Source organism: Amphiura filiformis, unplaced genomic scaffold, assembly GCF_039555335.1.
Source record: "Amphiura filiformis unplaced genomic scaffold, Afil_fr2py scaffold_90, whole genome shotgun sequence".
NCBI lineage: Eukaryota > Metazoa > Echinodermata > Ophiuroidea > Amphilepidida > Amphiuridae > Amphiura > Amphiura filiformis.
This window is the reverse complement of record NW_027305554.1, coordinates 1-18,439: the sequence shown is the minus strand read 5'-3', so window position 1 is coordinate 18,439 and position 18,439 is coordinate 1. Positions and strand designations below refer to the sequence as shown.

Sequence of the window (18,439 nt, the reverse complement as noted above, 5' to 3'; positions counted from 1 at the left end):
TTGTCACTTCATATGGGCAAAACTGAACTAATTCTCTTTGGATCTAAGCGTAAAGTAAACAAATATCCTGATTTTTCCATCACATGTGACGGTCAAATTATCAACGCAAAACAGTCTGTAGTTTATCTTGGGCTCGAACTAAATCAATATCTTGATGGTGAACAAATTGTTTTTAATATAATTAAGAAAGTAAACTCTCGCCTAAAATTCCTTTATAGGCAAGCAAATTTTTTTTTCATAATATCAAAAAACGATCTGCTCAGCTCTTGTTCTTTGCCTTTTTGACTAATCAGTCTCTTCATGGTATGCAGGTATTTCCAAATATCACGCGCAAAGACGTCAATGTGCTCAAAACAAAATAATTCGTTTCATCCTGAATAAGGATTTTCGGTATCACATCAGTCACTCTGACTTTCAAAATCTTGGCATTTTAAATATAAATAACAGAGCTGAGCAGCTCCGTTTAAATCATGTTTTTTAAAATATTTTTTACAATACTTATCCTGACTACATGAATGAGAATTTTACTAGACTATCAAGTGTGCATCATTATAGCACAAGGGGAAGGGACTTTAGTTTTCAGGTTTCCCGGATCAAGTCTTTTAGTTCTGGTTCTTTTTATTTTAATGCTATCAAAAACTGGAATAGCTTGCCGGAAGATATTAAATCTGTTTCACTGAAATACAAGTTTAAAAAAGATGTCAAAACTCACCTTTTAAATCAAATGAATGTCTAGTTTTTGGCGTTTTTTGCTCCAATGCTTTGTTTTGTTGGGTTTGTTGGTGTTTTTTTACCAGTCTTTACTTAAAATATCTTTTTTCTGTAATATAAGGACCCCTTTGGAAATAAGTTTTTAAGCTTAAAGGGCTATCCTTGGCATGGTGTTATGGATTCTGTATGTTAAAAGATTTTATTGTTTCTAATAAGTATTTTACCTGTAAGTGCAATATAATGTTTGTAATGTGTATCCCTTTTAACATGCTGAATAAAATCAAATCAAATCAAATCATACGTGCTCCACCTTGAAGTATTTGGGCAAAGTAAAGTGATTTTTGTCTTTAAGTCGCACTATTTTGTGGTAATATAATACAGGGTGTCCCTGAAAGAACTGTTTCGTCAGGAACTGAATTTTGTTGGTATTTTAACGCATAAACCAAGCATAACTAAATAGTCGATGTGGTTAAGGAATATATCAGCTATCGCATACTTTTTGAATTTTGACAATTGACCACTCCGTTTTTGAAATAAAAGAATTTTACGAAGCTACCTCACTTTCAATCCGCTCCACGGAGTCAAATATCTCTCAATGACAATAGATGCCTCATGTGCTGATGATGCGCAGTGATTAGCACTCCGAATACAGGTCATCGATTGACATTTTGAATCCGTGGAAAGGTTAGAAAATGAGAGAGTTTCATAAAATTCTTGTATTTCAAGAACGGTGTGGTCAATTGTCAAATTCAAAAGTATATGATAACTTATTTCATCCTCAATCACGCCATTTATTAAGTTGAGGCGTTAAAATACCCAATATACAGTTCTTTCCGAGACAGCCTGTAGAAATAAAGGGCGTAGCATTGACACCCGAAAAAACGCAAAATCGCCTCATTCCATTGAAAATTTCATGGCACAACTGAAGGAAATCCCGTTTTAATTTTAATTATGTATAACGTCCAGTATATTGACTCAAAATTTGACACAGGCTGCCCCTGATAAAAAGGTCTCAGTTATGCACACCAGTGTATGAGATCAATTTAGTGGAGCTTACACGCCATGTTAATATAATATACAAATACGAGCTAATAAGGGAATATACGTACGCATCGTACACTGGAACATAGAACATTACAAACTAGTGCACAAGATCAAACAAACGATGCTTAAGGGAACGAAAAACCACGCATCGCACACTAGCACAAATTACCATGAAATCTGAACACCAGACCTTACTGTTTTAGGACGATTTAGATATTCTTTTAAATCCATAATGTGTGATTTCTCCACGCGACGCCCTCAATTTTTCTCAAAATTTTACTTTTTGCATAATTGTAATGCCTAGTGGTGTACTAAAATGCCACGTGAAAGACTAAGCCTGAAGTACTTTAGTTACAGTAAAATTATTATATTAAATCCGGCGATCTCCGGTTTTATTCCGAGTTCACCGATCGAGTGATGGCTAAATAAGTGACGTATAAACTGTATGCATATCGCTATTCGTCTTACGTCTTGACGTATAAACTGTGTATATATCGCTATTCGTCTTACGTCTTGTTTGTACATCCCAGCTGCATGAAGCTTTGTCAATAATAATGATAATAATACGATCGGCGAGCTAATACACGCATTGTTGATGATGGAATGAAATATCATTTGTTTGGCTCGAAATTAAAATGGGACAATGTGATTTGCAGCTATCAGTTAAAATTAATCTATTTAATCTATTCATTTCAAAATTTCATATCACTAAACTTTTAATTCTTCGTTACTCAAGTAACCGTCTGTGAGTTACGAATATCTTTTTATCAGTTAAAATTAACATTCAAAGGAATCTATTCTTTATGCAAATTACACATTATTGCTTTAATCTATTCATTTCAAAATGTCATATCACTAAACTTTTAATTCTTCGTTACTCAAGTAACCGTCTGTGAGTTACGAATATCTATTTTTATCAGTTAAAATTAACATTCAAAGGAATCTATTCTTTATGCAAATTACACATTATTGCTTTAATCTATTCATTTCAAAATTTCATATCACTAAACTTTTAATTCTTCGTTACTCAAGTAACCGTCTGTGAGTTACGAATATCTTTTTTGTAGATATAGCTTTACGAAGGGTCAGCGGCGTAGGCAGAGGGGTCGGGATGTTAGTCAACACTCCCCCCCCCACCACCAGCAAAAAATCCTGGCCCTACGAAGGACCCCTGTAGTAAACCCCTATTACTCAGTGACGTAGATTTCTTTTTTTGACATTGGGGGATGGGGTTTACTCTAAAATTTTTGCCATTTTGAAGCTAAATTGATTAAATATAGTGAAAAGTGGAATAAAATAAAAATTTGCACTTTTTGGGCTAAAATGGTCAAATATAAGGTTAATTTGGTCAGAAACCCACTCGTATAGGTCTCAACATTGGGGGGATTGTATGGAGCATCCCCCTGACAAAATATTGGGGGTATTTACGCCTATGCTATTACTTAAAAAGGGTACCATTCGTAATGAGTAAGTTTACTGAAATGTAAGTTACGATTGATTTTGAGACTTACGAAGCTTTGTAAAGTTGAGTGAAATGGACCTCTGCGGGCATGTTAATCCACCAAGCCCGATAGACAGAAATAATGAATTAAATGACAATAATGACTTGACAGACATGGCAAATCAGTTTAGTTAATGAATGACAAACATTGCAGGGAACTGATGCATTGATAGGCAAATTACGTTGAACTGACTAGATTAGTATCAGGGCAAGCATGATAGCAATTAGTACTCTTATCTACCTAGGCACGGCAACGTTATGTAAAAGTAACGGAGGAAAATTTGATTTAGGGGTTGTCATTTTCATTATACAGATTCAACGAAACAATACTATACAATTTTATTCATAACCTCATGAATATACGCGATGTGTATCATCCAATCACAGGAAATAACTTTTAAACACGCCGACGCAAATGTAGGCTATTGAAAAGGTATAATGACCGCGTCTCGTGACGTAACTAAAAATACGCTTTACATTGACCCAGTCGCAATTTTTTCAGGAAATACGAAAGATTGCATTTTGATTTCAAAGAAGAAAATGTGCCGTTATTGTAATTGAAAAAGTTAAAAGTGACGGTTATGAATGAGATTAATGACTTTGCATCAGTTATTTTCGGGCATTGTGAAATATCTTAACATTGTGCTTTGGACCTCAGAATATCCCTCGATCGGGGCTGCGCCCTTCCTGGATATTCCTCGGTTCCAAAGTACAATGTTTTCACAATTTCACAATACCCTCAAAACAACTGATGCGCAGTCATTAATATTAATAACAATATGACATTATATTATATGGCCAGTGACTAAATGAGTCGTTTCATTGGCCTGTAAATATTATAATTTTTACAACAATAGCTAAAATTGTATTTTGTATTTTCAAATTTAAAAGAAGAAAAATTGACGTATATTGAATGAAAATAGTGACAAGACGGTTATGAATGAGGTAACCCCGTTATTTTCGGGTATTGTGAAATATCTAAACACTGTGCTTTGGACCTCGGAATATCCCTCGGGGCTGCGCCTTTAGAAATATCTAAAGTATTATACGAAATAATATGAAAGCTCAGATGACATTAGATGAAGAAATGATTAGTATATAGTATGTTGATATGTAAGACTTTATACTAACTATGCTTTACCTCCGTCCATATAATAATTCTGAAGAGTAATTTACCAAAGTAGTTTAGGGAACAGGTTGGGAAACACGATTAGTATGTTATAAAGTATTGAACATTAACAAACGTAATTAGTACCTGCCCGAAGGGCGGAGGATTAGAAAATGGTTTATTTTGGTGATATTATATCTAGCAAATGAGGGGTTTAATAGTTTGTTGTAGAAAGTTAAACTTGTGGGGAAAGTTCTACATATTTTCTGATATATATAATAATTTTATTTGAGCATAATAGACGTATCAGTATTTAATTGATGTCTAACCCAAAATATATATACAGCAGAATGTCACTTACTTATTTTAAAATTTCAAATTCTTATAATACATTATTTTAACGCTTTGACTTCAATCCGATTTAACAAATAGTCTTGATACTATCCATGACACTGTGTACGAATTTTAAGAATACGGAATAAACCAAAAGTTTGTTTCCAAAAGGCGCTAAATCCAAAGGCTGCTTTATGTAAAATTCAATTGCAGATATTCCTAAGAGTAGCAGTAACCTTGCCAATCTAATAACATTGGACCACTAGAATAGTAATAACAATTCTTTAGATATCTTTATTAAAAAAGAATTGCAAGTCTCTTTAACCTCCCACGTGCAAAGACGAAAACAATTAATATAAAAGAAAATATTTTTTTTGTTCCAAAAGGAGCTAAATTCGTTTTAAAACTTTGCATTTGAGAATTTTTAGGGGATAAAATGATTTTTAAAATAGTTAGAAAATAAGCTATAGAGTTACAAACATATCCATTCAATTAAATGTCATTTAAACTTTAAAAATGTTAAAATATACCAGAAAGGAAAACGAGCAAGGTACACCAACTTGATGTGGGGAAACAAGTAAAATACAGACTAGACAATATGCAGGGGGGGGGGCAAAACCAGCAAATGTAGGCATAGGAAGTAAGCAAAGTTCGATAGCCAAAATTACCAGTTCCAAGGCTCACAAAAGTGCTAAACCTGCAAAAACAACAAGGATCAATGGTAATACAAAACTGCACTAGAACATGTGATGAAAATCACTGTGCATATAAACAGACACGCTAAACCAAACATCCAGAGTAGGCACAAAATAAGCAAAATACGATGGCTAAAAATTGCCAATTCCAGAGCCCACAAAAGTGTCAGGAAAACAGTACACTGGAAGTGATGAAAATCACTGTGTACATAGCAGTCGAACACTAAACGGACAAAAAACAACCGACGTTTCGAGCAGATAACCTGCATATTGTCTAGTCTGTATTTTACTTGTTTCCCCACATCAAGTTGGTGTACCTTGCTCGTTTTCCTTTCTGTTGTTTATATTCAAGGTATCCTCTTGTATCATTTATTGATCCTTGATGTGTTTTGTGTCCTCGTCCGTTGGATTCACCCAAAGAGCTTTTAATAGAAATAGAGTCGCAATAGATTATATAATCTTTTGTTCGTTTGATGCCGATTAGAAGTTGCGACAGGCTATTCATAAAAGTGGTACCATTGTTTCGAATAAAGGGGTTCCGCCATTAAATTGGTCACTGATCCGGCATCATATTAACGCTTTACACAACAGGCGAGTATCAATAAGTGACCACACTACAGTCATGTGTAAGGGCAGTCATGTGTAAAGTGGTACCATTGTACTCATGTATTCCAAATGTGTGCTTGTGTGGGTCTGAAGACTATAAGTAGGGATGCCCACTCTCAATACAGTTTCCACTAGAACGATTTTTCATTTACTGTGTGCGTGCACTCACACACGTATTGTCTATGGAGAAACAGATCGATACAAGAAATCCCAGGCATGTTAAATGGCGTACATACTTGTTTTGATCCAAATGTAGGCCTATATCAGGGTGTTTCAAGAAATTCCTGATTCCACCAGAAAACATTCACCAAACTTTTTCCTGTTTGGTCAGTAAATAGAGAGGACCTTCCTGCATGAAGAGATCAACTTTTTTTAAAGAAAAATTTAATGAGATGAGAACTACAACAGGTTGAAGTGACACCATTCCGTGCATCAGGTGTTCAAACGCAATTATCTCCGAATTTGGAGTGAATCAGACAAGCAAACTTACATACTCATAAAATTTAACTATTTATGAAGACAAAATGTGTAGGATGTTAAGAAATTTAAGAATGTTTAAGCCTACTGCGGCCCATCTCAAATCATGCACTTCCCCGTGCACTTCTCACTACCATGTCCATTTCATAGGGAGTATAAAAACCGGGGACCATCATGGCTTCCATGCACACAGTGTATTGCTCAATGTAGTAAAGATAACCTTTGAGTTGGAGCAAATTTCTCAAAATTGGTAGTGATTAATGTTACCAAACTTATGCCATGATGAAATATAATAATTTTTGAAGATAAAATGTGCTGACTTTAAAAGATTGAACAATGTTTAAGACTACCGCTTTTCATTTGAAATAATGCACTTATTGTTCATCTCCTCTATGGAGATATTTTCCATGGCGGCCATCTATGATCATGCTTGAGGTTTCAACAAACAAACCATGGGTTTTGAGGTCTTATAGTTTTTGTTGTATGTCAACAAAATCGATTAAATTTTCAGGATGATCTTATTTTCATGTTGTTATAAGCAAATATAATGTTCCAGATAAGATAGTTAATAAATACATTAAGAAAAAGTACCTTAAAGTTGCACTTTCTGTTAGTATTCCTTTTGGACTTTAACTTTTTAACATGTTCTAGCAGCCCTATATAAAACCGTGACACTCGAAAGGCCATATCTCTGGAATGAAACGTCCGATTAAGATTATTTAAACGCCAAAATGTTTCTTTCATCAATTCCCATCCAATAAGTTAGGTCTGAATCAATTTAAAAGTACTTCAATTTTTAGTGGACATGCCTACTATAAGGAGGCTTTAGCTGTCGATGCTATCATCTTTACCACCCACCTGACGATAGGCGTTTCATTTAAATAAATTGAATGCTCTTGGTGATCGATTACACATTAGAATGTATGAAGGCTGCCATATCCAGTCCATATATCTATATTACACTATAATGGTAATCGCTATACGTATATATGTAAGTTTAAGTATAGGCCTATAAAGGTTGTTTTTAAGAAATTTCCATTTAATTTTATTTTAAGAAGGAGATTGGTATAGAAATAGTGGCGTACACAAAGAGTGGAGGGGGTTGGGGAGGGGCAGATTCACCTCTGTGAGAAGTCTTGGGAGGGGAGGAGGGAGGAAGAGGGGATGAGGGGATATGGAGAATGAGAGAGGGCTGGAGGATGGGAGAAATACAAAGATATAATAAAGACAAGTAGATAAATAGAAATAAAAGGAAAATGAAGGGAATGAGAGAGGGAGGGTGAGAGGGGACAATGAGAGCGAGGGAGTGATAAAGTGTAGGCCTAGGAAAGAATAAGTACAGAGAAGGGAAAAGAAAGGAATGATGAATACATTTAATAATAATTATTAGGCCTATATAATAACTAAACACATAACAGCACTGGGCAGCCATTCGACGATGTCAATGCCTTTATTCGTTACGTAATTAAAACGCCCAGTCAGATGTATTTCACACCTACCAAACACAACTCACCCAATTTCGCAAACTGGACGTTGAATGTACACTCTCATGAATATTGATTGGCAACATTTTCCAATATGTCAGCGCTCTAATCGGAAACAATAGAACAATAGACCCTGCAGAGCGTTGGATTCACCATTACCCACTTTTTTTTAAATATACCATTAAAATGTGACACAAGGCAGCTATTGGATTTAGCGCCTTTTGGAAACAAACTCTTCAAATACTGTTTTACCTTTTAGATTTTGATTGGTTATAACACGGTTAATATAACGCTTCGTACTATCTACGACATTCCAAGCACACCAATCCTCAAATTATTGAAAAAGGGCACGTAAACGATTTTCTGCTGCTGCTCGTCATAAACGAAGTAATTATTGTGCCCATTCAACTAACGTAACATTTAATCAATTAAGGAAACATAGACGCTTAATGGCTCACTTGTCAATTTGGACGAGAAAATATTGCGTGCTATTGCTGGACATTAATTAACTATAAAGGCCGTTACTTAAACACTAGGTATACAGTCTGTAATTATAATAAATGTGAATAGTTCAAATGCAAAAACCGATTGTTATATCCATTTCTGTCGACTTGAGATCAAGGTATATGTGACCGTAGAGCACGAATGAGCCGTAAATGTCCTAAATTGTATTCTGAGTTACAGCATTTCTCTTGCATAGATTTTCGGGTGACCTCGCTTGGATTTAGCAAACAATGAACCGTCAGGGTTATAGCGCGTTATTTAATCTGATTCAACTCGTCGATGCACGTATATTTATTGGACGTGTAATGCTTTTTGACGTCACGAAAGGAGTTGTGCATGGGCTGTTGTACGTGACATACGGAGTCTGCAGCGCGTTTTATTGTTGTTGTTGTTTTAAATGTATTTTTTTTGTCTTTAGGCGTGTGCCGCTGATTCAAAAGCGTCCGTTCAAATAAATAAATAAAATAAATAAAATAAAAATATAAATAAAAGTGCATGAAGGTCGTATTCATCGGTACCTCAAGATGGCTCGACATATATCTCATTTTGATAGTCAAACACCTTTTAAACCAATTAATAATCTTATGTTTGAATTTGTTTTATTAGGGTTTATAAATCTATTTCTTTTGTTTTGCATTTTAGTATGAGACAAATAAAACAAAGTCAAACATAAGAATAAGTTTTTCTTGATGCTTATTTTCAATTCTCATAGTTTTCCTCATTATACAATAAAAAACAAAATAGATTTACAAACCATAATAAGGCAAAGTCAAACATAAGAGTAACTTAAAGAATAAAAATCTATTTCTTTTGTTTTTCCTTGTATGAGGAAAATTATAAGAATGAAAAACACACATCTACGTTTGACTTTTTATTAGAATTTGTAAATCTATTTCTTTTGTTTTACATTGTATTATGAGGAAAATTATGAGAATTTAGATTTACAAACCCTAATAAAATAAAGTCAAACATGAGAATAACTTTTTTCTAGATGCCTGTTTTCAATTCTCATAATTTTCCGTATAATACAATGTAAAACAAATAGATTAATATATTTACAAACCCTAGTGAAATAAAGTCATACATAAGAATAACTTTAAAAGAATAAAAATCTATTTTCCCTGTATTATGAGGAAAATTATGAGAATTGAAAGCGAACATCTAGAAAAGGTTATGCTTATGTTTTATTAGGGTTTGTAAATATCTTTCTTTTGTTTTTCATTGTATTAGGAAAATTAGGAGAACTGAAAATACGCATCTAGAAAAAAGTTATTCTTATGTTTGACTTTGTTTTACGAGGGTTTCAAAATCCATTTCTATTGTTTTACATTGTATTATGAGAGAAATTAAGAGTATCCGAAATAAATAGGATTTTTATACAAGGGAAAATATGGGGAGTTGAAGATTTGAAAGATTTATTTTTCAAATTTGTTTCATGCTTTCGAAATGTAGATTTTCAAATGTTAGATCTTTATATTATTATGTTTTGTGTATTGTGTTTTATTTTATACTCTGAAAAGGGTCTTTAAAAAACCCAACCATAACGTGGTTTTTCCTGCATTATTCGTAAAAAATAGCATGTCTTTGTTTACTTGGGTGTAATTCAAAACCGAATTACATTTGCACGATATGGTTTCATTTTTGCCTTATTTTGTCTCGTTCAGGAACCGATTCTGTAAAACATACGACAATGGCGGATGGGATCAAGCAGGGAAAGTCCCTTCGTGTAGCAAGCTATTATTTTCTGAATCAATAATAACACAACTGGTTTTGAGTTATTAGCTGATTTACCATTCTAGTCTGAAAATTGGCATTTCGCGACAATGTCCTTATTTTACTTGATTGTTGAAAACTGTAATTACATTTTCTTTCATCATATATTACTGAGAAATATATTGTTGACATGCTGGTAGATGAGGAACGCCATCTAAACATTGGTAGTGATCACAATATGCTTATCACAAACATCAAATTCAATGCTAATGAGAACATTTGGTCTAATGAACACCATGAATCGATTGATTGTAATTCATCCTATTGTTGGAATATTTGTAAAGATTTTGATTGGCGTTTATATCAGAATGCCATCAATGAGGCTTTTGTCAATTGGAATCCTGCTGATTTCCATGATGTGAATAGTCTTTGGGACAATTGGAAAGATAAGCTTATTACCATTTCCTCTGATATTATTGGTTTTAAAGATAATGAAAAGAAATTGAAGCATTGGTGGTGTAAATCTATTGACGAAGCAATAAAAGAAAGGAAAGAAGCCTGCAAAGAACATCGTAAATGGTCTAACCAATTGTGGGAAGATTACAAACTCTCATTCACCAGAAAATCACTCAAATGAGATTTGATAGAAGTGTGAAGATCGCGAATGCAGGGGGACCTTCTTCAAGAGATTTTTGGAAAGAATTGAGAGGTACCCTAAAAAAGAATCTTTATTATCTCTTAAACTTCCTGATTCGGATAAAGTGGTTTCTGACAAGAATGTAATGAAACATTCTATTATGCATTATTGGCATACACTTGGTAAAATGGATAAGGCACTGAGCAGTAATAATGAACATGATAATGAAGTTGATAAGTTGGTGAATAACATTAGGCGCAACAATTTTATTACAAACCTGAATGTACAAGATTCAGACAAATAACAAATCACCAGGTTTGGATCTTATTACAAACGAGCTTCTCAAAAATGGCGGTGATGGTCTGGTTAATTCACTTACAAAACTTTTTAATAGGCTTATGGTTTTAGAAGGTACGCCTAATGAATGGAACAAGGGAATAATTGTTCCCATTTTAAAAAAAGGTAACAAAAACGATCTGAATAATTATAGGGGTATAACACTCACATCCTGTGTATCTAAAATTTTTAATCGTATAATTGCTAAAAACATTTCTTTGTTTGTTGAAGATAATGATATCCTTTCGGAAATCCAGGGCGGTTTTCGGAAAGATCATAGATGCGAAGATCACGTTTTATCACTTAAAGGTATAGCCGCTACTAGGCTTGCTGAGAATAAGAACACATATATGGCATTCCTGGATTTCCGAAAGGCATTTGACACCGTTTGGAGAAATGGTCTTTTATCAGTCGCTTGGAATTTAGGCATAAGAGGGAAGACTTGGAATATCTTAAACAGTCTTTAATGTCTTATAATGTTAAATTTGGTGATATCACAACTGATTATTTCGATGTGGAAGAAGGTGTCAAACAAGGCTGTGTCCTTTCCCCTATCCTCTTTTGTTTATATATAAATGAATTTTCTAAGATGCTTGAAGAACAGAATGTTGGTATTCACATTATGGGAGTAAACATAAAATGTCTTTTTTGGTCAGATGATGTCGTATTGATTGCTAATAGTGAACATGACTTGCAACGTATGCTTAATATTGCCGCGAACTTTTCTCGTAAATGGCATCTTGACTTTAACCACAGTAAGTCTAATGTGCTTATTGTTGGTAAACGCACTAATAAGCATAGACTTTGGCAACTTGGTGAGAATTATATTTCTGAAGTCGAAACATACAAGTACTTAGGCGTTCACTTTACAAGAAATCTTTCCGACCATCATCACACGTCTGAAATAATTAAGAAGGGGAATAGATTGATTGGCTATATAAAATCCATAATTGATAATCAAGATGATTTCAATAGAGTGTATTATGGCAATATCCTTTGGAAGTCTCTGGCTCTTCCCACGATCAATTATGCATGTGCAGTCTCATCTTTGAGTGATAATGACTATAAAAGGCTTAATGGCCTACAACTTCAAATGGCAAGGGCCATTCTAAAGGCACCTAGAAATACACCTGCGGCAGCCCTTTTAGGTGATCTGGGCTGGAACGACATCAGGTACACTCATGACATGGTAAAAGTCAAGTACTTCTCAAGGATACTAAGTATGGACCTAAAAAGATGGCCTAAATTGATATTTAATGCAATTTATATTATGAATTCAAAGAACAATATGAGATGGAAATGGATTCAGTCAATCGAAAATATTTTGTATGATAATGATATGGATTTTATGTTCAAAACATACCTTGATAACAATAATGAAATGTTTGGCATTCTTAAACAAAATCACACTCGTCGTGCCAATATATTGTGGTACGAAAATGCTTGTAAAAAATCTTCCTTAAACGATTATGTTCGTTTTAAAAATGCGCCTTCTCTAGAAGATTATCTTCTAGAGAAAATGATTTTTATGGAGCAAGTTTGAAATTCAAAGCGCGCTCCAATACATTGGCTCTTGATAGAAAAGTAAGTACTTGGGATCAAACTATTTCTGGCATTTGTAGCCTTTGTAATGATGGTCAAGAAGATGTTAAACATTTTATGTTGCAATGTAAGGCATATGAAGATATCAGAACTCATGAAATGAATAGCCTTAAATACTCACTGTGTAATGTAGGTTATACCTCAGTCTGGAACATTTTCACCAGTAGTGAATTGGATGCTCAAATGCGTTTCATCTTAGGAAGTAATGTTATGTATTTTATGCCACTTTTCCCCCCAGAATCATATCAAGCCATAGATTGTATTTTTGATAGGTATTGTAAAACATTTCTCAAGAAGGCATGGGCTCATAGAAATAACCATAAAAATCAATAGTCCACTGTCACCGTAGTTTATTATGTTCATAAATGTATTTGTATTGAAGTCCCTGTTTGAGCTTACTTTGCTATAGACATATAACGAGTTATAGCTCAGAAAAGTGTTGTATATAGATAATCGGGTTAATTATGTATATATTTAATGTTATTTAATGTCTACATGTATAGGGCCTACTTCGGGCCAGGGAAATGTTTGGACCCGTTTTCAATTTTGGACTTGTATCAATGTATTTATGTTTTGTTTTGTTTGTTTTTGAATCACCTTTTGTAACTTTGTAGACTAAATGTAGAACGCACCGTCTTAAACGTGTGCCGCTGATGTAAAAGCGTATGTTCTAATAAATATCTATCTATCTATAGCTTTACTCATAACTAATATAATATTGTTAAAAAAATATTTGCAAAATGATATGCCTTATGATCAGTCCAGTGTGTAAGGTTCGGTTCCTTTCTTATGCTGATGATTTGAAATAGTGGTCGTAAAGTCGTAGACAGTTTGTAATACAAGATACTTAATAAAAATGATCAGTAAAAAAAAAATAATAATAATAATCTTATTGTTGAAGAGGATAATAAGCTTCTACCTTAGATGTCTATAGAATTCTTAATAGCTCTGGTCTTTGTTCGCTTTGGCTAAATCCTGTTCAAGTGATGGCAAGTATCCTGCAAACACAAAACGTTTTAAAAACGTTTTAAATAAGTTATATTTTGGCTTTTGGTTTAGGTAAAAACGTTTTAATAACATTAAAATGTCGGGTTATATAAAGGTCATGACAACGTTTTAAAACGTTTTTTTGTGAAAACACACTACAACAATATTTTTAAATGTTTTCAAAAAATGTTATTGTAAACTATTTTTGGAAACATTTTTGCCAAATATTGTGTCAATACTTAAATAACATTATGTTAAAATATTTGAACCCAGCAAACACAGAAATGTTCTTAAAATGTTTTTTTCAAAACCTTTTAATAACATTTAAATGTCGGGTTATATAAAGATCATGAAAACGTTTTTAAACGTTATTGAAAATATTTTGGGCAAACATTTTTCGGAAAATATTTTTTCAACCCAAAATAACATTCTGTTTAAAATGTTTTGTATCAAGTTTTCAAGAATGTTTTTGGAATGTTATTAAAATGTTTTTATACCCTTTATATAACCCGACATTTAAACGTTTTCTGTAAAACATTTTTATTTGCTGAGCAGTAGATTATCAAAAAATGTTTTTTAAGGTTATGAAAACGTTTTACACTCTTAATATACCCTTTATATAACCCGACATTTAAACGTTTTCTGACAACCTTTTATAACCTTTTGCGTATGATGCCGAAAACGTTTTGTGTTTGCTGGGATGCCAGATGTTAGGGTTAACGCAAAAGGTGTGAAAATATCGTTTATCGGCTTTTGCATCTGATCTCATCATTTTTAGATACTTTTTCCTTCTACATGTACGTGTTATAGTTATATCTTTTCAGGTATCTGGTATCTATACATATATTTTAATCAGTGTGTCACACTGATCAAAGCGTAAATTCGTCGATGGACCATATTTTATTCCGTGTAACCCAAAAGGAGATACCTAAACAGTGTGGTACCTAAATTGTTTGTACACACGCATTTGGTAGCTATTATAGAAACATATTTGATGATAAAGGAATAATAGCAGTGACATTGACTTTAAAAGAAAAATACTATTTACACCAGTTCCACATTAGATTCCCACACCTAAGAAAATATATAGAATTTATACAAACCGCAGACCACTGCTTCTGACTTGCTTACTTTCCCCCATCCTCAATTTTTCTTGAATTTCCAATTTTGCACGATTGTAATGCCCAATTGTGTAATAACATACTATGTAGCCTGAAGTGCTTTAAATAAGTTTTTCCAGCCATGGCTTAATTCTGAATTGTCACCTAATTTGGGTGTACTTTGTCTTGGGTCCAATCTCTATCATGGAAAGTTTGCTATATCTTTCTAAATATAATGATTGTTTGTTCAAGATTTGTGTTTTAGCATTTCATATTTGAAAGAACTAATGTTTAATTGTAACATTTCGAAACTACAAACCCAAACTGGGTGCTATGATGTACAAAGATTGGGCTACAGTATGCATTTTACCAAGTTAGCAATAGGTATTTCCTTCATGTTGCCAATGCATGACTTTCTTTATTATACTCAAAAACGGATTTTATTATACATGTACTAGAAAGTTGTTTACGTGCATATAGGCTTCTTCACAGTCGGTTTCTGTTGTGTATGTTTACAACTGAGCCACATTCAGACTGGGTTGCCATGACTACCAGACAAAGAATCTGTTTTTTGACTATAATTTGGCCTCCTATCAGTTTTACTGATAAGATGGCTAATTGAAAATAAACACTTATTTTGTAAACAGATATGCTCTGTGGTTATTTATGGATGGAATTTTAGGAAATTGCTATTAATGAAATAATTAATATATTAAACATACATTTTGCTTTGTTAACAAATAAAATCCGTTCACAAATAAGGTTTTTAGAAACCATTCGACAATAAACATTTTGAACAATTTTGCTCTATGAAAAAGGATACAATTGCATCCCTGCTGATCCGACTACTGATAAGCTGTCAACAAGCATTGACAAGTAAAGTGTGACCACTAATTAAACAATAATAATGAGCATTATCTCACCATTCCCTGATCTGACCAGAGCTGGGTATAAATATTGCAGGTGCCTACTACCAACACTAATTGATGTTGGGAGTGACACTAGTCGTCGAGGGAGGGGGGGGTACCAGTAATTGGGGTAGATCATGTAGATAGTGGCTTTGGTTTTATAGTACATTTTGGTGCAAGGTCATCCGAGGTGAATTGAGTATAGATTGTCAGATTGTGGATAACAATTCTGCCCAAAATTGTTAAAGGTCATTTGAGGTCGACTAAGTATATATTGTGTTGGCTTGTCAGAATGTTCAAAGTGGTGTCAAGCGTATTTGATGTCAACAGAGCATCCATAGTCTGATTTTCATAAAACATGGTGCATGTAATCACAGTTAGGCCCTAAGGGTCAAAACCATAAAGGTTAACAGTTACTGATAATAGATAGTTGGATTGTCATGAAATTTGGTTGATATGAAATCCCTTAAGCAGCAGTCATTCTTACAGTTATCTGAATATAGATTGTTGGATTGTTGTAAAACTCAGAGGATGTGATTTCAATTGAGCCATTTGTTACAAGTATGAATTAAATGTAGACCAATTTAGCACACATTTTCCAATTCAGCTTTCGACATGAAAATTTCGAGTATTTCCTAGTATGTCATTGGTGGTATTTACCAATAAATGCCAATATTTCGCACCCAGTTAGTTGTGCCAAACATTAAAATTTACTAGCTTTCCAAGTACTTGCAATGCAAAATTATGAAACATGATCTTCATCCATGGCGTTGTCTTTTTAAAGACATTTCTTGTTTATAATAAACCCGAGATCCCGGTTTTATTCACCTTGTTCAAAGATCGAGTGATGGCTGAAACGTCTCCTCCATGCGTAAATCATTGACGTATAAATTGTGCATAACCGTTATGCGCTTTATACCCAATGGCCTTAGACCTTGTTTGACCTCTATCTCAGTAGGTGAACACAGTGGAAATTCGAATGCTTTCACTAGAAAGTGCACCATCTGTCTGTACCTGTCCGCATCTTTTCTCGGAGACTAGGGGTCGCACGTTCCTCAAACTTGGTGGGTGGGTGCACACCTCTGTTTTCAATGGACATTTATTGTGTAAAAAGTTATTTCATTGTACAATCGCTGTGTAATCACTCAAAAAGCATTTTGTGTGAATTTTACATCCGAACTAGGTGCTATTAAAAAGTCTATGGGGGACTATTATAAATGGACGGCAATATTGAAAAACCCTCATTTTGGGCCATTTTAGACACTAAAATGCCCATAAAAAAGAATAGCACTTAGTTCGGATGTAAAATTCACACACAATGCTACCTGAGTGAGTATAAACATAATTAAATACATTTTATTCGTGGGCTATAGCAAAAACAAAACATATCCTATACTTTAATGGTTATGGAACAAAGGTGTGCAGCTTGATATGAGAAAGAACCAGTTTATATTTTTTAAGGTCAAAGGTCAACGACCGGGTCAAGTCCAATTGAAGTTTATTTCAAATTGCCCTATGGAGCTCAAACTTGCTAGATGTGTTGACCTTGGACTAACAAATAAAAGTTTCCATGGTGACCTTTTCGTCAAACCCAGGCGGCGAATGGCATGATAGCGCCGGCAACTTGTGAAACCGCTCGGCCGTATGGCATTTTCCATATACTCGGTTAGTTTTGTGGGGTTCATTATCGAACCCCAACGGTTTTAGCATGTATTTATATTATTTATTAACATAGGCCTATTTGTTTGTGATATTTCAAGCGTTTTAAAATTTCAAAATAATCCCATTCAATATATTCAAGATATAGGGATGATGACGCTGTGCAACACGTGTGTAAATGCTCATACTTCTACAAGGAGGAGCACAATGCTTTAGCTTAGCAGCTCTACTACTCCCAGCCCTTTGACTTATAATGATTGGACATTGAAAGTGATGGACTACTCAAGCTTTAATTTGTTTCCAATTTCCTGTGTAGCCCATTGTTACATAATTGAAGTTGAAACTGGCCCAAAGGCAAAAAGAATATCATCGTGAACCCCTATTCTGGACTCAACTATACCTCTAACAAGTCAAGAAGCCTACTACAGTGATACAACGATACTTACCAACAGCAAATAAATGTGGTATCAAAAGCAACGGTACAAAAAAAGTAAGTAGAAGACAATCCATCCCTCTCCATCTATGATATTCTCAACCGCCGTAAACGTATTTTATATATTTCAGGTGTGAAGAGCAATAGTATTGTAACTGTTTAATGGATTGTAACGCTTGCTATCCGGCATGCTTGACTTTAATCAGATATAAAAGTAGGTGGATAATCATAAATAGACTGTGTCACTCCCCCTTCACTAGCAATCTAGTATACCATGTGCGCATGTCGAATGGGGCGTTATACAATGTTGCGGAAACAACAATATTCATGTTATGTGGCGAACTAAAGCGCACTTTGTCAAATTCACAAGGATTCTGCTCATATCAGTTCCGATTTTACTACATCATATCATGGAGGTATGATTATATTAAATCGCGGCTAACTAGTATTTTAAAAAAATTAGCTCTGAATTGGTGTGCATGGGTTTAGATTTAATTCAGTAGAATATTCAGTCTTATGTTGGCCGATTGTTGCACGATTTCAGGATATAATACATCTATAGGTCTATTGCCGTTTGGTCTAGTATCATTCGTCTAATACC

The 18,439-nt window shown here is 34.1% G+C and overlaps 1 protein-coding gene across 1 annotated transcript in view; it reads right to left on the bottom strand.

Annotated features, from left to right (window-relative positions):
- LOC140144872 (uncharacterized) overlaps positions 1–17,961 on the bottom strand; it is a 48,264-nt gene extending 30,303 nt beyond the window's left edge. Inside the window, exon 1 of the mRNA XM_072166674.1 lies at positions 17,852–17,961. Coding sequence (XP_072022775.1) covers positions 17,852–17,915 — 64 coding nt within the window. The 5' untranslated portion in view covers positions 17,916–17,961. The remainder of the gene's footprint in view (positions 1–17,851) is intronic.
- Positions 17,962–18,439: the final 478 nt, after the last annotated feature.